Below are 21915 nucleotides of genomic sequence, written 5' to 3'. Positions count from 1 at the left end.
ATAAGTTTAGTATTTTTTTGGGTAATTTTCCCTAGAGATTTCTAGATCCATCTTCAGTATTTTATGATCCTCAGTGACTCTGCTAGAACAATCTTAACCAAAGTGTGGGGAGCCAACCTTTTCAAGGTTTCCTTTCTGCCGCCACCTCAGTACGACAGAGATGATTTAGGGGCAAGAAGATCTATCTCGGATCATCTCTAATTCGAGATCATTAATTGATAGAGCCTCAATCGAGAAATTGTCCATAAAAGACCGAACCCTGATAAGGAAGCGAAACATTGCTATTTTTATGGTACAAATATAAAAATAGATTGCCATGAAGCACGATTTACAAAGGAATATATGTGACCATCTTCAAAATATCAAGAGCTACACGTATGGTAGACACTTTGGCATGAACCAGCAGCGACCAAAAATCTCTACCGCTGCTGCCTAACTAAACAAAAGATAGCCTATGACCTAGGCGGCGGACACCAGCCCAAGCTTTTTTAAAAATTAAAAGAATGCATATACAAAAGAGCTATGACAGTATTTACATTTACGAAGCAGAAGCAATCTTGCGGTGGAAGAGCAGCCTCATGAAAGGAACAATAAATCATTCTGCACGTTGTAGCAAGAATGTAAAGCCTGAATTCGCACGAATTAGAGGCGGAGGTTCAATTTCGGGCACTTCGATCGGCTCGATAGACTTTGAAATTTCTTCCACCGTGAACGGGATGCTGCACAAGAAGCACACATCTTAACTACACCAAGAATGAGACAAGAAATTAAGGGTGGATTGCGCGAGGCATGTGTGCCAGTTGGAAGCTCTCTAGGTACCTCGAATCATCATCCAATAGGAAAGAACTGCTTACGGCATTGTTGGAATCCTCTGTCATCATAACTCTCATGGTTGAAATGACCTGCCAGAGAGGATTCAAGAGTGAAATATCAGATCGAATCAATCCCGCGACTAGGTAAAAAACAAAATAGTAGCGCAGGACGTATGAAATCAGTAAATTAAGTCCCGTAAAAGCAAGAATACAAGAATCAGCTAGTTCGCATCGTAAAGCATATGGCAAACTAATGAACACTATAGCAACAACCTTTTCGGATTAAACCCAAGAACCAATAAGGTCATCTGAAAATTCCTGTAGCTATTTAGCCTAAACTTAGAATCCTGAAGCAAAAGACAAACTAGATATAAAATACGTCTCGAGCACAAAACTTACATCTGTTGATACACTATGGGTGCCATATTTGTCATCCCAGTACATTGTACTGATCCTGTATAATTGCTGAATGCTAAGAACCTGAAAAAAGTGCCAAGTGTCATCACAGAGACAGAGAGAGAGATTGGAGTAGGTTGTCAGGTAGAGGTACTCACAGGGCAAAGATCATTGGTTATCTCTTTCAAGCTTTTCTTCGGTTTTTGATGAATGACCTAATTCCACAGAAAATTAAATTTTTAAACCAAGTCATTATGATTGATAGAAAATTGAACTTCTAAATAATATTAAAGGACATGAACCAACCAGGAAGCCAACTGCCTGTCTGATATGCTTTAATTCATCTAAAGCTGATCCCACAAACTGAATGTAGAGTAGATGTCATCATAGAATTCTCGGAGAACTCAAAAAAAAAAGAAAAGGCTGAACTCTTGAATATTCACCTCCTCTGTTGCATCATGGCACCACTGCTCTAACTCAGCAAGCCCTGTTTTCACATACTCCCCATTGCTAAAGGAGCAACATTCACGCCTCAATAGAAGACTGCAAATATGGGTTTTCAACCGTCACTACATGTTGTCTTAAGTTTTTTAATAGTTACAGAGGACAGGTCAGGATTGAGCATTAAGCGCACCTACCTGTTAAATAATTGGACATTAATAAATGACAATATCTGAGTGAAAATCTTTCGGACAATTAATGCTGGAACCTGCACATACAAAAACATTCAAGCAGTTCATGCCTTTAAGACAGCATCTCAAGACATCCAAGTTGGAAACGTCACCCACATAATTGGCTCTCATCGTCTTCAAGCAATTATTTAGGCTGTTCACAATACTTTTCCAATGAGCAATTAAAGCTTGAAGAGCCGCAGCATTGGCCTGAGAACGCCCCTTCACCATGCTGGCACGTGATGTTCTAGGTGCCTACACTTGCAAAAAGTACTTCTTAAGTACAGTGGAGGGCTATGTTAGAAGACGCAGAGACTATAGCATAGACATTATTGCTGATGACTCACTGAAACAAGGTGAAGTTGACTCTACATGCCTTTGGACTTTTTTGTTCTCCATAAGTTGACAGTATTTGCTAAACACTATTCAGGCCGTGCATCAATAGTTGCAAAGCCGAATTTTGATTTGTTTAAACAAAAAGATCTAATCGAGAATTGATAAAATATTTAACTATTAAATAATATCTTCATCTAACAGTTTAAGCTTTTAGAATAGTTAACAGTGGTCTTACAAAATCTCACAACAACGCACTTCACATTGTGAGATTTTGTGGGACTGCCAACTGTTCTAAAAACTTAAGCTATTAGATGAAGGCATGGTTTAATATTTAATTACTCTAACACTCCCCCACAAGCTTAGTCCGGTCTTTGCTGCCTAATACTAAGCGTGGACATATTTATCGGGCGATGTAGGACAACAACTTCAACACCCTCTCTCACGTGCAAATCGGATTACAAGCGACACGAGGAATTTGACTAATGTGAGGGGGGGGCCGCTCACATACACGGACAACACCGGCTCTGATATCATGTGAGATTTTGTGGGACCACCGCCAACTATTCTAAAAGCTTAAGCTATAAGATAAAGGCGTGGTTTAATATTTAATTACTCTCATATTATTTATGTTGTTCCATTGATAAGAGAAACAAATTATGAGCTATTCCTTGGACTACCAAGTTCCATTAGGGCATCATATGATGTAGCAGCCAGAAATTCTCATATGCAAAGAATATCGTTTGATAACCAGGCTCCCTTAGTCAAACACAAAGTTAATAAACTAGTATGCTCAAAGAAATCTAAATGAGATTTTGTGAGTGATAGAAAATTATTTATCGCAGGAGACTCCCCAAGGGGGATAGCCAATCTCATAGTAGCTTGTTGCAATGAAGGAAGAATCAGGGATTACCTGAATACATTGTCCCAGCAAGGGGGAGATCTCTTTCTTCAGATTATCTCTAATCATTCCATATATCTTCTCCAGAAAAGCAGTAAGTTGTTGCTTGAAAAGCAAAGCTGGATACTTGGCCTCAACTTGTCGCAAGTCATCAGCACCACCAAGCATTCGACCATTAAGAAATGAGAACCCAACACTTTGTGGAGAACCTCGTAGACCCTGAGGATTTGTAGTTGTCAGAATTTCCAACCAAAGCTTAACCATTACATAGGGGGATACTAAGGTATATAAAGCAAACACAAAGCTATGTGTGATACCCTTTTTGAGGCCAGAAGCTATGGTGATACATTAACATTAATTATTCAAGACTAAAGAACTTTTCTCTTATTGAAGACACAACAAAGCAATCTAAAGGAAAACATCTGAAGCCTTTGTTGAAAGCTAAGCAAAGGAAGAGAAATTTGTGTACTGACTTGAGACACCCTTCCAAATAGAGAAGCTGATGTCCTTCGCCGCTGTGGAGTCAAGTTTGCTGCTCCACTCGCCTTTAGTGTACGCTGTAATAGTAGCAGCAACGTTGACGCGTTGGACAACCAATAAGCCAATACATCGTTGTTATCCTGCACCTTAAGCAAGAAATTGAATGGGATAAGTAGAAGGCATATGGTATCAACACAAACACATCACTCACTCATATAGTTTGTTTCATTATGCTAACACTGAATCAGAATCAACACATGCTCATCCTAAAGCAATTTGGGAAATGTTCTCCTTGGAGGTAAATTACTGTAGCACACCTCAATTGCTGCGCCAATTGTTTGAATGATACGGTCAAAAATACCAGTTCTCTCAACTTCAAATGATCTCCAGTGCAGAAGGCATTTGAATATGAGACAAGCAGCAACAGGCCTGCCTCCAGAGAACCCTAGATCTTCAGAGATGCACTTTAGAAGGATATCTTGATTCTCCTGCAGCATGGCAGAATATATGATGAGAAACATTATCAATGCAAATGCAAATGACTACTTGAGAATATATCAAAAGTTTAGCAAAATTATGCTGATCAAATTGAAGAACATGCTTCACATATGCATAAGAGATACACATACGAACCTGCTGCTTCTCATTGAGAGATTTCTGTGGCTTCTCCTCTGTCTCAGGTTCCCGTGAAGGGGGGAGAGCAACTACTGAATCCTGTCCCTTCAAAAGACATAACCAAACAATTTCAGTCTTGATATGCAGTTATAGCACTTATCTCAACCAAGAACTCAATCTTACTGGAGCTTTTCGAACTTCTCCATTTAGAGCAGTATTGTTTTCTGCATTTCTCTGCAAATGGACAAAAAAGGGGCAGGCTGATTTTCCTATATTAGTTACATAAGTATTTAAAATTGGGCTCCTTTCACACCTGAATGATTGTTGTCTTTGATCTCACAGACACAGCTTTGCCAGATGGTGATATGACAAGTGCCTGTTGGCGCAGTACCTGATTTTCTGATTCCAAATTAGAGAGCTTCTCTTCAAGCCTGAAAAGCAGGAACTAATCATGGTCAAAACTCTAGATTTTGTCGTACATTTACCCCACGCATAGGCAATTACATCTGACAATATCTCAGTAAGACCCTGTCGCGAGACCTCTTGTTAAAGAAAACACAAGAGATGTGCCATCAAGAGCAAGGATCTCATACAGGGTTCAAAGGCAGAATCTATTTTCTAGCGAACCACTTCATGAATATACACCTCAGCTGATACCTAAAACTTCCACTGAGAAGTCATAAAAATGTCTAATAACAGCCCATTCATGGTCAAGTTGTCTCATCATATGGTCTTTAAAACAATTAAAGAACGTTCTTCCGTTTTAAATGTGACAATAGTAGAACACATTTCAGCAATCAGGTGTTAAGCAAAGTAGAAGGCAAAAAGTAAAGTTGCAGACGCTGACCATCATAATTACATGCTTCGACAATCAAAAAATAAGAATCAAATTTTCAGAAAAGATAGATGACTAAATTTCACTAGGCGCTTGTGCTTGACTAACACCACTAAAAATTGTACAAAAGGGATGGAGACAGACAAAAGAACACTCCATTTAAATCTACTGAAGTGTTCCAAAATTGACCAAATTTTCTGCATCTTTTTCACAAACCTCTGCACTAAAATATGTTGTTCGTCCGCCTTCTTCTCTGAATCCTCAAGCTTCTTCATCAACTCATTGTTTTTGGCCTCAGCAAGAGCAGTAGCTTTTTTTGCATTCTCTGCTGTTTGTGTCTCCTTTATTGACAACACCTATCCAACAAGGAAAAGTATAAGGTTTCTAATTAGATAAAACTAAACTAGACAAGGAAAAAATAACGTCACCAAAGGATTAGGAGCCGGGATATGAGATCAAGCATGATCATCAGTAATTCAATTGACAATTGATCCTCATCTCTGACACAAATTTTTTTTCAATCTAAAATGTGCTCAAGGGTACTTGCAGAAAGCAATAATTTTCTTAGGAAAACGATAGAAAAGTCATTGAATGCCAGGGGGAAACCACAACCGCCGACTGTCATTTTCCAAAAAGGTATAAATCCACAATAAGCCAGCAATGTACCTTAAACTTTTCAACCTCAGCTGTTAATGAATTGATTCTTTCTGTATCTTGAACAATGACAGGGGTTTCCTTCACAACTGGAGGTGCTTCTTCTATAGCCTTCCTGGCTGCTTCTCGCTCTTTAATGACCATAGAGTTGGCTTCTTCCACCTTTAATCGCAAAGCATTTACTGTGTCCTGCAACTTGGTAATTTCTTGGGCTTTGGCCTCCTCAAGGTCAATCTGCACAAAACAACAAGAGAAGAACTCATATTGAAAGCTTGTTTAATAGCATCAACCCTACCACATGTTTATTAAAAAAAAAAACAATCCAACAGGTTTTTGCTGAAAACTATTAATACGTCACCCTTAATCGCTTTTCAAGTTGTAGACGCCATGTGAGCTCCTCCACACGCTTTTCTAGCTTGTCCTTTGCTTCTTTAAGAGCACCTGACTCACGTGCAGACTAAACAACATTTTCAAGGAAATATTACAATTCAACCTAAGTCATCATTGGAGCTGTAGAATAAACAACTATTGTAAGTATAGATTAATATTGTTTACTAGACCAACCATTCTGAGCTTTCTGAGCTCTCTTCTTGCAACTCTGCCTCTCCATCCACATTGAGAAACAATTGCAGCTTTCTGGAGACTCTTATAATAACAATGTGCTTGGTGACACCGCCAATGAGCCTGCAGGACACCAGTACTAAGACATTTTATTTTCGTACTTTTGCAAATTTTTCAGCAATTGAACCATCAATGTTCCACGTGCCAACAAAAATAGTAGACAGCAAAATTACTGTGATAGTGACAACCAATGGAAAGGCAAAGTCTACTCCACATGGTAATACCTGGATGACAATGGAAGCTTTGGTCTGTTTCCTAAATCTGAACTCATTCCTAGCAATCATTCCCCTATATCCTGTCTGCAATACGACAGCACATGACCTTAGTTTCAAGTGAGATTTTTTTGCAATGAAGGCCCTGAAGTTCTTCTGGATCTTCAGTGCTCCAGCTTCTCGTCTTAACTGCTCATAAAGTTCACGAGCCATTCTGCCTGCAGAAGGTAAAACAAAATGCAATTAAGATTGGGCAAATGGACATCAAGTGATATGAAGAGTCAAAACATCCAACTTTCCAAGATATAGAAGGGGGAGAGATACACTTGGAGTTACCAAAATGAGAGAATATATTTAAAAGCCATTATTCCTTTTTTATCATGAATATGCTTCAATAATTCGCAAAACCGTCTCCTGAAAGCTTAAACCTTTGGGACAAGTGGTCGCCCAATGAAGTATTAGAGCACAGAACAAGAGTTTGAGTCTTGACACTCCCAATGATGTTAAATCTCCTTATTTCTTACTATTGTGTTTGCGCTCTCATTAGTTCATTTGTTGTGGTCACAACCATATCCTGTATATCACATATAGGCTAAGCTTTCGCAGGAAGAGTCTAAGCATATGTTTTCTTTACATTATTGGTTTGTCACACCTTAACTTTTGCAACAAATGGTCGCCTAACATTAATCCAAAAGAGTATACATTCGTAAAGTATTAAATACAGCAACTCACTTCCCCTACCATTAGATCATGCAGCTCTGGTATTTCCAAGCTTATTCAAGATCTTACGATGATTTCACAAATGTAATGGACAGTGAAATCTAGACCCACGAAAAAAAGTAACGAATATGGCCTGGAAGTTTGATTTGAGGCAATAATAAAGTACCTCGACAATAAGACTGCATTGTGATAGAAGCCTCGCGCAATGCAGTATACTGCTTTCGCATCATATAAGTACGTATTCGCAGCTGAATGGTTCTGGCTGCATTTCCAAGCACCTCAGACCTCCTAGCATCTAGCTCTGCCATTTGACCAGCTCTGAGAAAAATTTTGGTCTTCCCAATCTGTCAAGACACACAGTAGGTAAGGAACTTCATAGAAGAAAATTCTCAAGAAACCAATAGTCAAGTTGGATATAAAAGAACTTCCAGAAGATATATGGACATTAAGCAATAATTGATGATAAAAGTAACATGTCTTTGATACCAAAAATCTTTCCGATGAAGCTACTCATAGTTTCCCGTAAATCTAAAATAAGAGCTTAACCAATTTGGTAAAGCCCTGGCCTATTGTTTTAATAATTAAACTTGAGAATATTCATTGATAGAATACTTAAATATTAAACCACGTGTTCATCTAATAGCTTAAGCTTTTAGAAGAGTTGGCAGTGGCCCCACAAAATCTGACATGGTATCGGAGCGGGAGGTCTTGAATTTAAATCTTTTCAGGCCCCATTCGTCTCCCCAATTAAATATGTCCACACTTAGTACTTAGGCAAGAGTCTAGACTAAGCGTGAGGAGGAGTGATAAAATACATAAATATTAAACCACGCCTAAACATCTAATAGCTTAAGCTTTTAAAATAGTTGGCACTGGTCCCACAAAATCTCACAATCACAAATGTACAAGTCAAAAGAATTGGGATAAAAAGAATCTAGCATTTGGTATATTGACCAACTTGTTTCAATTGAACTAAGCATATGACAAAGTGGGTGGGGTAGGTCAAGCAAAGAGTTACATGGTTTGGACATCTTCATTTGAAGAAGCAACATCACGCTAAAGTCACTTGCACGGTAAGCCAAGAAATAAACTATTAATCCAAATAGCAGATGGTTCATATGTAGCCTCATCAAATAATTAAGCATCTAAGTACACGACTAAGAGAAAAAAGGACACCATGGGTTACCCTAAAAAGAAGCTAAATGACAGAGTGTTACCCATATTATTCTCTCGACAACTACCCAAAACAAGTCTGTAACAGCAGCCAAAATAAAAGAGCAAACAAAATTAGCCAACACATCATATCATATGCCGATGTGAGTAACAAAGTAGGATAAAAAGGGATGCCCAATTACCTGGTAGCCTTTCAATCCCTTCTTATCAAGAATCATTTGACAAGCAACTTTATCATCGTAGCTGGAGGACAACATAAACACACGATGGCTTGTTATAAATGTTTTGACATGCAATAAATACTTTATAAAGATCTCCAACTATTGATTTGGTACTTACTTCCCTTCTAAAACTTCTGGAGATAGAACACTGAAGCGATCAAGAAAGTCATAAAAGGTCCGCCTGGTAGGATATCCAGCACAGCTTATCCTAATTGCCTCAAGGACGCCCTATTACAGATCTACAATATTATTGGTATTACTGAAAATAAAAGTCAGACAGGACATACAAAGTGAAGTTCAAGCAATGTATCGTATACTCACGCCACAACGTAACTGTTGGATGACATTGACGTTTTCAAATATAGCAGGTTTCAGAACATTATTTGGCTTCACACATCTGATGTAGTGAGGTTCAGTCGAACTCAGTGTCTCCATTAGAGACTGAAGTTGCAGCTGCCATTTCAAGAATGTACACATGTCAATTCATTCCCCAACCCAAACCTTCAAAGTTGTGCGATCTTCAGATTAAAGAGTCACTGATTCTATGCATAAATCTATTTATAGAATTCAAAATAACAGAATTTAATCACAACTATTATAACGAGAAAGTTAAAGGAAAACAAGAAATTGGAGAGGTGAAGATAACAACAATGAAGCTTGGTGTAATCAGTTGGTCTTTACATGGCTGTACTAATTCTCAAAAAAAATTTCTTACTAAATTTTGGAATGAAGTCTCATGAATCAAATGACATCAACCTTCTCAAACCTGCTAAGCAATCCAACAATACGGTTTCAATTGCTAGCTTTAAGCTGCAGAGGAACTGATTCCCACAATAAAGAACGCTAGAGCCACCATTCAATCTCACACATGAGAAGTATAAAGATATCAGCAAGATCTTCATTCTTGTTACAACACCTCGAGAGAAACAAATTCACAGGAACTTGAGCACATATTCTAATTCAAGACTTTTCACTATAATGGACTAGAAAAACAGTTAAAGCATAGTTATCATTTCAGAACAAAAAAACAGTTATAAACTATCAAAACAGCACTTTACAAAAGCAATTAAATTTTGTCAAGTGGAGTTACTGGACCAGAGCTACGTGTAGGAACAATGAGCACCATTTCAACATCCAAAGAAGAAAGGAATTCGACTGCAAGTTCAGCTTTTTTCTTACCCATATTTACACTCAACAGAATCCTTTTACTTTTCTGGTTCAATTGTCAGCTCAAGGGACATGTGCGTTAGCATTTTCCTTTTTTCTTATGAAAGGCAAATAAATTGCTTCTTGAAAAGGTACAAGGGGGTACCACTCCATATAAAAATTACAGAGAAAGAGTGTTCATGCTGAAATATGATTAAACCAAAAACTCAAAACCTGCAACCACATGTTCTTTCCGTAAAAAAGGAAAAATGAGACCCTAGTATCTCAAAATCCCTCGATTCTTACCTTTCGAATTATCCAAAAAATGGCTTGATGAATAACATGTTCCCATTTTCTCTCTTTGTTTTTAGTAAAAATAAATGTTTCCTTTCTCTTAATGAAAAAAAGAATGGTTCATTTCAAGTCACAGCCTACCGGAGAAATTTCCACATGTATGCAACAGACCCAGAAGGGCACAAGCTTAAGTGATATCTAATTTCGTAATCATGTCTAAACGCCTGGAATTGAGATTGATAATGGTTCCCATTCAAACTGCTAAAATTGAGTTCCAGGAGCTGACCATGAAAACATATCCAAGTTCTGAGGGTATTGTTAGCTGGAAACAAAGGTTCCCAGATTTCGTGTTAAATAACCAACAGCATGAACCCATTTTTTTTTTTTTTTGCCAAAACATCATAAAAACACAAAGACTAAAGTTCATCTGTCAAATATATGGAGTAGTCATATATGATGCAATAATTAAGCTTGATAATGGTCCCAACTTGAAATACTAAAATTAAGTTTCCACATGAGCTATGCTGATCCAAAGATATCCAAGTTTTCAGGGCAAATATTGAGTTCAGATAATGATTGCTCAACTTCACAATGAAGTATAACAATCTCATAAATATGCAAAGAAGAAAACTTATGTGATCAACTAATATGGAATTGCCATACATGATTCAATATTAAAACTTGACATCTATGAGGGAAGCTTGTGGTCACTAGCCGTGGGGTATGCATGTAATATCCGTACCATACGTGGATCTTAGTGAAATTCTAGTACAGTTGTTCTATCACCAAAACAAGCTAAAAAATGCATGCCAGTACCTTGAAGCGGGAACCAATGGAAGAAAACTTAGAAGATTTGGATGATTCTTCTGGAAGTGGAGGGAATAAACCTGCCACAAATGGGCATTTTGATGCAGTCAGCAATGCCTGATGTTCAGCCACCACATAATCTTTGTTTTTGTCCAGAAATAGATTGGCCTGGTAGGTAACCTTTACAAGAAAGGTTACAAATTAATTCAGATTCTAACCTCTGAAACCGGAAAGATTACAAATTAATTCAGATTACAATAATTTAGCACATGGAACTACTCTGACACTTACCTCCCCTGCATAGTGTAATATAGTAAAATCAGTACGAGAGAGCTTTGGTTTGATAAAACGTTTGTCGCTTTTAAAAGTCTGGTATAACTTCTGGGCAAATGTTTCATGGGTAGATTTGGGAAACATACTGCACGAAACCACAAACGAACAATCAATTCAAGGTGAAACACCTGAAGGAGAGAAAAATTAGGACATCATAGTTTGGCAACGAAAAATATAAATCAAAGTTGCATACCAGGCCTCATCAAGAAGAGCAATAATCCCTCCAGGTTTCTGAAGAGGATCCAGTGATTTTAGATAATAGCTCAACCCAAACAAGAAAGAAAAGGAAGTGGAATGTACAGCACGAGACTTTCAATGGTGTCGAATATGACATACTTTTTCGATTAAATCCAATACATCTTGATTATCAACAAACTCGATATAGCTCCAATTTATCTCTTCTTTACTATACTCTTCCTGCTCCATTTTGAAGACGTGCTGCACATTGGTAACATATAGCAAAATTAAATGAGCATGAACTCTAGAAAACTTGCAAGATAAACAAGCAGAATTATTAAATTAACCTGATTAAAATGTTGTTGCAGCTTCTCATTGGTGAAGTTTATGCAAAACTGCTCAAAACTGTCAATTGAAAATGCAAATTAGGATATAACCTACACAACATGCTCAACATCTCTTGTTTTAATGACTTGGTCACTATCTGCAGTGGCCAGGGCAAAGCAAAACTTATGGCAACACATAGGCATGCTAACCAGGGAGTCCATTTATGAACATGCAGAGGTTGATCAAATCTACCAGATATTAAGGTAGGAACAACACCAAACTTCTTCTTGAGGATCAAGCTCTTATACAAAATGGCAATGCCATTTATGCTTCAAGTATACCTCTCTTGTATCTTGGCATATTGATCCAAACCCAAAATATCAAAAGGCCAATAAAAAGGATCTCAAGGATGTGCAAATTGCACAAGTGGCTGTTGCCAATCCATCCAAATGCTCTACGTGGAAATCCAAACACCACCATTATGTTACAAAAATATCAACTGGCCCTTTGTGAACCGAAAGAATGACCTCCCCTGAAGGCCCAATGGAACTTTCAACCTAATAAGTCGAATAATTTCCACTATATTTACCATCTATACAAAGAACCTCACCAAAATTCATTTTGGTAACTCCCATCGACTACAACAGCTTAAACTCACTGTCATCATTATTATGGTCTTTTACCATAGAGTCACTATACATGAGTCATCTAATAAAGCTTTAGCTCACACTCAAATCGAAGAAGTATGCGCCTCTCTTACAAGCACCGCGGAGGATAAGGATGTAAAACAGTTTTGGTCAGCGAACTTACCTGTTGGATTTAAAACTTTCAAAACCATATATATCAAGAACCCCAATCAAGGACTTTGATGTTGGATCCTGCCCGATTGAAAGGTTAATTTTTTCGACAATCCTGTAAAATTATGACTTCTTAGAGTGCAATAAGTAGAAAAGGTACCCATTAGGATAGACCAGTCAGATAAAGCAAAAGAAAACATGATGCAAGTTCATTACCAATCAAACAAGCGAGAGTATAGCGTCTTCGCTAACGCATCTCTGCTGCCAACTGCATTAACAGGATCAAGAGTTCTCGTGATTACTTCTTCAGGTGTCACCATTACACGTTTAATCAGAGCATCTTCCAAGCTTTGGGCATCACATCTATTATTCCATTAATTAAAATGAAGATAAAGCCCCTTTAGATAGAGTCATTGGAAGTGATACAGAAGTTATATCACCACAACACATTGACAATATCCAGTGGAGTAATAGAAAACACCTAAGAAGTTCTGCTGTGTTATTAAGATGAAATCTTGACTTCTCATCCTTTATCACCGAAGAATCAATCTCCTTTCCCTTAGCAAAATCAATGTTTCCAAGATGAAGGATTGCCGCCACAACCCTGAAAATTGCCTCCTGAACAACTTCTGCTTATTCAGAACCTATTGAAGGATCATCAATCCCATGAATGGCCTGGACAAAAAATTGCTGACCTGTTCCTCCTCATTGATTCCAACTATATCCATAGCCCTCCTTGTTGCAAGATATTCATGAGCATCATTTACTCCTTCTAACTCATAGCAACTGGTTTGATTCAAGTAGTGAAAAGATTTAGGGCTTCCTAGCTTATACCTTGCAATATCCTGAAAAAAGTAGCAGAATTTGAAAATGCCGCATATGTTCACATAAGCAGCTTAATATGAAATTTCCAACAGAACACATTGAGAGAATACCTCCTCTGGAGCAGCACAAAGAAGGTAAAAGCAATGGTAGTTTCTCTCGGGGTTGGAAATCTGACAAACGCGTGACCTTTCAAGCAGATAAGTTCTAATAGCAGCCCCCGAAATCCGCCCATTTTTGTCGAATTGAATCTCAACAAATTTACCAAACCGGCTACATTATCGTGAGACGCATATGAGAATACATCTTATTGTTGTAGAAGTAAACCCACGCTACTTCAAAATGAAACAAAAGTATATAGACAGCAACATTGAGATGCACCTTGAGTTGTTGTTCCTCACAGTCTTTGCATTGCCAAATGCTTCAAGAACAGGGTTTGACTGCAATGTTAAGATGCGACAAAAATAATTAAGTTTCAAAATTGCCATGTTCATAATCCGAATGAACATAGTGATTAAATCGATAAGTTCGGATCCCGAAACACATTCTCATATAATAAATAGTAAGTCTTGCTACCTCTAGAACTTGTTGTTCCACTGTTCTTCCTTCAACTCCTGATCGCCCCCCCAAGTATGCAAGATATCGCATGAGCATCTTTGTCGTCTCTGTTTTACCAGCCCCACTTTCTCCACTGACCAGAATTGAATTGCTCTTTCCTCCATTGATCATAGCCCTATATTCTTGTGTCTCAGTACATCAGCGAGAAGACAAGAGAGAAAAGAAAAGGTTGACCAGCGCACCTAGGAACCAAATTCACCTGTATGCAGCATCACCAACTGCAAATACATGAGGACTCAATTCCCCAAAATCAGCTCCCTTATATTGTTCCATCATGTGGGTGTCATATAGGTGAGGCAATCTTTGAAATGGATTAACAGCAATAAGTATGTTTCCTGTGTAGGTCTGGAAGCAAGAGACAAATTTATTTACTGAAACCAGTAATGCAAGAAAACTACAAGGCTAAATGATTATCCTGTGAGGGACTGCCAGTAGCTCACATAAATTTCATTGAGTTGATATCTCGTAGCTAGGTTCTCCAGCACTCCAGGTTCATGCAAGTAAGAAAGCTTTGTCATGTCATCCACACCTCCAGGTGGAGCCTCAGTATCCTTCGGGTATACTTTCGACACATTTGTCATGACCTGCAGGTGCAATCCACTAGTCGTTATACTGAAAAATACAAACAATCAAGACTACTGTTGTAGATCAGCATAAAACAAGACTGTAGAAAAGCTAATAACATGCCAAGCAATAGTTAGACCCCATAGAGTGCTTAAGTTGCTAAGACTCTCTGAAAAGACTTCACTCCGCTTATATGGACGTTTCAAAGATGGACGTATTGTGGAATAAAACAACTGCACAGTAATTTTCCATTTTATGCTTGAAGCCTAAATTATTGGTTAGTTTGACTGTGATCGTATAATTAAAAGTTTAATGGCCAGTTAAAGTCTTTTGAACATAGTAAGTTCTCTCGATCTCAATTCTTCTAATTAATATACTTTGATGCACGAAACCTTTTCCGGTTGTTTTTTCTTTTCCTTTTTTCAATTGGGACGTGGCAGTAGCTGAACTTGCAGAGACTTGTCAAACAGAAATTTAACGAGTGTCAGGACTCTCAATTAGATTACTATCAGATGCTTACATTTCCGAGTATGACATGCATTTGATGATGGTGCACTTACCGTCTTTCCTTTTGTCGTCTTGACTTGGACCTCATGACCATTAATTGAATTAACTTCTCCATCAATCCATGCAAGAACGGGATCTTCAACCCACACATGAGAACCCACAATTATTTGCACTGGCTGAGCCTGCGGGAGCAAAGTTGTGATAGAGATATCAAGTTACTTTACAGTAAAAAATTTAAAGACAGCATGAACACCAATAAATGACAATAATAAAGCAAAAACCTATGGACCTTTCAACAAAACACCAAAAAGGAAGCAAAATAAATTACCAGGTGAGGAATAATAAGAAGCATCGGGGTGTTTGGAAACAGATTTTGCACAATATATAACCAGACGATTTCAATGGCTCTCATTACTTACATCATAATGCTCGCGCTCAATGAACACTGTTTTTCCATCATTCACGTCATGTGGCTTTCTTTTATATTGGGAAGGGAGGGGGTCCTAGAATGGTTCATAAAAGATTGTTCATGAGTGAGCTGTGTATTGGCTCGGCATCTGGGCACAACAAGTGTTCAAGTAAGGTAATTGATTGGCAAAGTGGTGCCTTTAAGTCATTTCAAACTTCATTTCCACGCACCCATGAAGGTATGAATATCATGTACGATCTGGAAGCCAAACGACACCAGTACATTGCATTTCTGGGGTGGCTTATTCTTTATTTCCTTGCTCTCTCATTACTAACGCTAACTTTAGCATGGGAAGATTAAATGTATGAACATCTCCAAACACAATTTCTTTATCCATCACTGTCCGATTCAATCCACTGCTCAGCAATTATGCACACTATCACCCTAAAAACTAACCACATCAAAAGCAAAGGTCTCAAAGAAATTAATACAGCCTCCAGTAAACCGTAATTCAGGTTCCATATAACAAAATGATATTACCACAAAGAGAGAAATGGAGCCTTCCGGTCAAGCAAACTGATTAGTCCATAACCAAGCTAGTAAATGACAATGTAAGAGAAAGCAATCGGTCAATTGCAAGTCAGCAAAATTCAATTACCATTAGTTCACCGCAATCCTCAGCTCATCAAATAGAGCGAGAGCTCAGCCTCAGTCTCTGCAGATCAGCGAGCTGATTCACAAAAGCTACAACTTCAAATTATGTATCTCCACCTCTGCACCTCCTCAACCAAAGCCAAACAACCTCCAAACACGACTTCTTCTCTTTCCAGCTTGCTTCTCCCCGGAATAACAGAGCACCCCAAGGTTCTATAACCGGAGCTCGTGCCTCTCTCCCGATTTCGCCGAGCTTCTCAGCGTACTGTTCCGATTCGCCACCGTATCCCCCCGTTTCTCTCTCTAACACGTGCAACCACGGGTCTTTCCCTCTCTCGTGGAGGTTCTCCCTTGAAAGTTTTGAAGCTTTTTTGGTTGTGTGTGTGGTTAGAGAGACAGAGAGAAGGAGAGGTGGGGACAGTTGTGGCCTCCCACACTCAACACCGAAAGCTTTCTCTCTCTTCGTCTCCGTCTCCGTCTCCGTCTCTCTCTGTCCCTCTGGTGAAATTCAAAAAGACAAGCCACTGAAAACATCATTATTGACTAATTAAGCAAATTCCGATGCTGCTCGCCTAATCAACCGCTTTCCATAATCGCCCTCCGTGATGAGCTTTATTACACAATTTGCCACGGCACCGTCTCCGTTTTCGTCTTTACGAAATGAGATAATTCAAACGCTTTTGATTAGATTTATGCGGGATAAAGGTGAAAAACAAGATCAAAATCATTTTTTTTAAAGAATAAAAAAATTATATCAAAGAAAAAAGAAAGACAAGTCCCCAAACTAACGACGTGGGTATTCTCGTAATTGAAAGTTCCCGTTATTACACACAACTCCTTCATTCCTTTCACGACAAGGACACCCGCCCATCTCTACTAAGAATTATTTTATTTGAATTTTTTTATTAACCAAAAATGCCATTTTCAGAAAAAGGAATCATGCGATTCGACGAAATCGATTGCCCAAACGTCAATCTCGTCGAAGTGACCAAATTAACCTCGTCCGCAGGCGCAGTTCTAGCGAAAAGATAAAAGGGAAAAGAAAGAAAAGCATTGTAAAAGACGGAATCTTTCCAAAATACGCTTGTCGTAAAGGTAGTCGCTGTCGTTTCGATCTTCCGACTTGGGCTTTTCGTTCCTGGTCAAGTCAGCGGGTGTCACAAACTTTTAAGGGCCTTAGTTGGTCATCCATGAAACTGGCTGACGTTTAAAGGACTAGTTGGTTTGACCCAGAACCAAAAACTGTTGCACGTGATTTTAGCTCTTTTGGGTGACATAAAATGTCAATGTTCATACGCTTCTGTTAAAACATTCTAGCTTCATGTTAACGAAATTAAGATCTCGACCGTTCTAATAAAAAGATGTCCACACATGTCGATAATTGCCACATGCAATGCAAACATACGTGTAGGTTAGTGATCACCCAAAAATAACTCGGGATCTCCATTATCGACGCGTGCAATTTCGTTCACTTTTCTTTGTACGGTTATAGAAAAAGCTTTTAAACTTCGTAAAGTAATAAATCCTTTGGGAGCATCAACCTCTCGCTGCATGTTATCGTCGCTAATCTGAGGATCTTATTGAGCACGGTGATGATTCCATCCGAACGGGGGAGATTTTGCTATAATTCCGTTCAATTGGACTGGAACTTGCTGCATTGCGATTCAACTATTGTCTGGACAGTGGTCGGTCTTTGGCCATCTAACTTATATCCAGAGGTTCATGTCCTTTCTGTTCCAATTCGCACAAAGGGTCCTATCATTTCTCCAATTTTGCCCAAAATAACACAAAATCCAATCCATTCACCTGATTTTCTCCAAAATTTGCTCATCCTAATGAGCAAAGATCGACAACAATGTCTGAATTAAGTTGCTACATGAGTACCGGTCACATCGCATCCGGAAATATGTCCGGATTCATATAATTATACGCGATTTTCTTTTTAGCATACATCAAAAAGAAAGACTGCCACGTCAAAAAAAAAAAAACGAGAGAGAAAGGAATGGCACATTTATATCACGAAAAATGAATAACTTGAAAAATACTTTTAAAAAATTGATCGTTTATTTTGTTTACAAAGATGAATAAACTACAGATGTTTCCTCATCTATGAAAATGCCTATACTAAAATTATTGTCGATGATGGAAATATTTTTTATTAATTAATTATTTGAAACGATATAAGCAATTATTTTTTGAAAGATATTTTTTAAATTATTTATTTTTTGTGAAATAAACGGAATAAGGTAGATCTAGCTTACGCAAAGCCCGTCCGTCCCCATCGTCGGTCCTCTTAGTGGGGCTAAATTCTAGTCAAAGACTTACAGCGTAAGTTTTCCCTCTGGACGCTGACGTGAGCTCTTCGTTTGGGCTTGAGCTTCATATTAAATATGGGAAGCAATTCGGTGCAAAAGCCCGGCCCAATATTCACGTAACATGACCCGTTCCGTGGTCGCCAGATGCAGTGTCGCAAATGGCCGTTACTAGTCCCATGGTAGGTTTTATTTACTAGGTCCATGGTTAGTTGGGCTCTTCGAAAGCAAAAAGGTACTTTTCTTTAACTCTAAACAAATAGGATGGCGCTCCGTTTGTTTCGTAAAAAATAAAAAAAAAATTAAATGAGAGGTGATCGGTTTTAGAATATGTAAGTTTTAGACTTGGAACTTGCAATCCAAAACCAAACATTTTCCATGTTAGAATCGGTTTCCAAATTTTATTGAACTTGGAACTAACTCTATTTGCTTTGGAATCGACCCTAGGACCTATCCTAGTTTTCCGGTTCGATTCTAGAGTCTAGTCGGGAACTGATTACTTATTCTTTTTACTTCATTTAAAAAAAAATCAAACACATAGCAATTATAGCAAAATAATATAAGCTAAAAATGGCTCAAAGAAATACATACATATATATATGTATATGCATATATATTGAATTATTCAAGAAATATAGATTGTATTCTTCCAACTTCATGAAACAGGTTGTAATTGTCCGTTTTTCGGAGGGTGGCTAGTTTCAGTACCTAGTAGAACCTACTTGCACTAGGGGTGAGCAAAAAATCAAATCGGATTGGGAATTGCCGATACCAATCAATTTTGGACGACTTCCGATTTCTAAAACGTGGAATCGGAATAGCTGGTCTAGTTTCCGATTCCTTGTACGGAATCGGACCTATACAGCCAACTGATGAAATTGGGTACCCTCTCACCACCCTTTCTTGTGAGCGATGCTCTTAGCCTCTCATCTTCCTTTCTTGCGCTTGACGCTCTCACTTCCCTTTCTCAGGCAGCTATCACTACGGTCTCATGCAACCATCATTATTATTAGGGGTGATCGGTTGTAAGGTGGGTCGATTCTCATCCTGGAACAAAGAACCGCCCACAAAGGACCGGTTCCACTTATTGGAAATCAAGAACCACCAATCGATTCTTGACCCCACCTAGGCATCAGACCACCGATATGGTCCGGTTCCGGATGCGATCATGGAACCGGCCGTGTCTTGGGTTGCGGACACTAAGTGGGAGATGGGCTTGATGTTACACTAAGTGTGTGAGGACGAAGCACCGATGACTTTCTCTGCGGGGCTTCGGATAGTAATGGGAAGAGTTGAACCTGCATAAGTTTTAAAGTTTCGACTCCGCGGGTGCAGGAGAACCAAAGTGAAGGAGATATTACGCATTTTCCATGCTTGGTACAGGAAGCTCTTTGCATGAAAGATAAGCTAAGTCCATATAACAACAAGGGCTTGATCTTCAAGCGCGGCAATTTCTTTAAGGCGTGTTTATCAACATTGCAAAGCAAATACTGGGTCCTGAAGTTCCATTTTACTAGTGTAAAAGGGATCGAATGCGAGTTTGTTGGCATGAAAATGAACGAGCAGTGATGATTCGATGCAGGTAAAAAAACCACCGAAAAAATTTCAAACCATGCCAAGATACATTTATTCCAAATATTTTTTTTTTGTCACACAAATAATCCGAAACTTGCACTCGTGCGATATATTTACCCCAAACTTATATAGAGGTCGGATTCAGAGGAAAAGCCATCAAGAATCGGCCGGCTCGGACTATTCCTGATTCGATCCAATTGTTTTGTACACCCCTAATCATAGCAAAGCTAGACGAAAGTAAAGTCACCACGAGAGCTAAGCTAGATGAAAGTAAAGCTCTGTGGGAACTTAAAGGTGGAAGTCAGAGATGAACGAGGTTCGTCAATGGAGGAACGGTTGGGTGCTTGACGTAGATAAGAGGGAGTAGAGAGAAGGCGGGAGGGGTGTTTTGTAAGAAAAGGAGGGGTTAATATCACCGAAAATTTCAAATTGGTATACTTGTAATGAATTTATCTTAAATTATTTTTTTGACCATAAAAAATCATAAAATGATATACCTGTAATAAATTTATCATAAACTGGTACACCCGTGACAAATTTACCCTTAGTTAATTTTCGTTAAATTTAACTATCAAATTGCTGATTTGGTAACACTTGACAGTTGACGGGTATACCGGTATAGAGTTATGACCCTCTATTTGTCACAGGTTTATCAATTTGGGATTTTTCATAACATTAAATCAATTTAAAATGGGGTAAATTTGTCATAGGCATACCGGTTTGAGGTATTTCATGGTCAAAAGAATTAGTTTAGGGTAAATTTATCACATATAACTAATTTAGGGTTTTTAGTTGTCAAAAAAATAGTTTGGAGTAAATTTGTTCTTGGTGTACTAGTTTGGGGTTTTTTGTGGTTAAAAAAATAATTTTGGATAAATTTGTCATAGGTGTACCGGTTTAGGGTTTTTTATCTCATTAACCCAAAAAGGAAAAGGGACACCCACAAATTTCCCTAGCAACGTGAGTCTGCTTCTCTTTGCATGCTTATGTTGCATTTGGTCGTCGGGATTTCGGGTTAGAATATGATTGGATAGGATAGGATAAGAAATTTAGGGATTTGGCCATATCCTATCCACTGTTTCGTGAACTGCGGATTTAAAGTCGGATATTCTCATGTCCTATCATATCCCGCATTTGGTAGAAATTGTATATCAATATAAATGACATATATGCCCCTACATGAAGCTCATGAAATATTCCGATCTTATTAGTATAAAAATAACGTTCTCATACACAAAAAACCTTGAAAATATACACATTTTATTAGATTTTCAAACCTCTTTGCAAAAAAAAAAAATAAAATGAAAATAGAAACAAATGAAACAAGAAAGTTGTCATCATTCTAAAAGTTAGCTTTTATATGATAGATATGAGAAATCCTATCCGACCTTATCCTACCCCCTTCCCTCGGATTTTTTTATCCGGGTTATATCCCCTCTATATTCGACATTATACTATCCGGGACGCCTACCAAACACGGGATAGGATTTGTTTTATCCTATCCCGAGTTTTATACGGATGACCAAATGCGATCTTACGGGATATGTTTCTCCGGTCCCACGAAGACTCAAAATCGTGGCTTCATACCCTAAAAAATCTCCAACATTAACTTTTGTCTTTATTTTACTTTTTATTTTGTAAAAAACTCCTAACTGTAAGTTTAGTCCTCACTCTACCATAAACTTTTTTTATCCCATAAAAAATCCTTAACTTTAGGTCATGTGTCAATTATATCCTAAACCTTTTTTTGTTTTATAAAAAACTCACAACTTTAGTTTTTGTCTCAATTTTATTGTGCGGTCCCAATTTTACCCTAAATTTCTTACAGTCCCATAAAAAATCACAACCTTTTACTTGAGTCACAAATTTGTTTCCATTATCCTTTTTTTCCCTGAAATTTATTATTGACAACCGAGAAATTTAAAACTC

General features: G+C 38.2%; 1 protein-coding gene across 6 annotated transcripts; it reads right to left on the bottom strand.

Annotated features, from left to right (window-relative positions):
• Positions 1–290: 290 nt before the first annotated feature.
• LOC115737859 (myosin-17-like) lies at positions 291–16574 on the bottom strand. Of its 6 annotated transcripts, none has more exons than XM_030670229.2 (39): positions 16104–16574; positions 15090–15218; positions 14406–14549; positions 14165–14310; positions 13924–14080; positions 13729–13787; positions 13461–13620; positions 13221–13370; positions 13007–13143; positions 12742–12888; positions 12539–12640; positions 11749–11806; positions 11561–11662; positions 11418–11455; positions 11183–11309; positions 10901–11071; positions 8966–9097; positions 8763–8872; positions 8606–8666; positions 7417–7594; positions 6543–6748; positions 6262–6381; positions 6056–6154; positions 5710–5931; positions 5260–5399; positions 4522–4639; positions 4392–4442; positions 4227–4313; positions 3911–4081; positions 3587–3739; positions 3126–3332; positions 1997–2134; positions 1847–1917; positions 1652–1751; positions 1515–1571; positions 1367–1423; positions 1212–1292; positions 820–902; positions 291–719 (listed from the first exon to the last, which is right to left on the bottom strand). In XM_030670229.2, exons 1-39 carry the CDS (start codon positions 16104–16106, stop codon positions 596–598), a joined length of 4596 nt encoding a protein of 1531 aa, XP_030526089.1. In that variant the 5' UTR covers positions 16107–16574; the 3' UTR covers positions 291–595. The 6 variants fall into 6 exon arrangements, with proteins under 6 accessions (XP_030526089.1, XP_030526090.1, XP_030526091.1 ...); XM_030670230.2 differs by having other exon boundaries at positions 3587–3733; XM_030670231.2 differs by having other exon boundaries at positions 4227–4307.
• Positions 16575–21915: the final 5341 nt, after the last annotated feature.

The sequence above is a fragment of the Rhodamnia argentea genome, chromosome 8 (assembly GCF_020921035.1).
Source record: "Rhodamnia argentea isolate NSW1041297 chromosome 8, ASM2092103v1, whole genome shotgun sequence".
Taxonomy (NCBI): domain Eukaryota; kingdom Viridiplantae; phylum Streptophyta; class Magnoliopsida; order Myrtales; family Myrtaceae; genus Rhodamnia; species Rhodamnia argentea.
The sequence above is the reverse complement of the archived record's forward strand: the minus strand, read 5'-3'. Positions and strand labels throughout refer to the sequence as shown.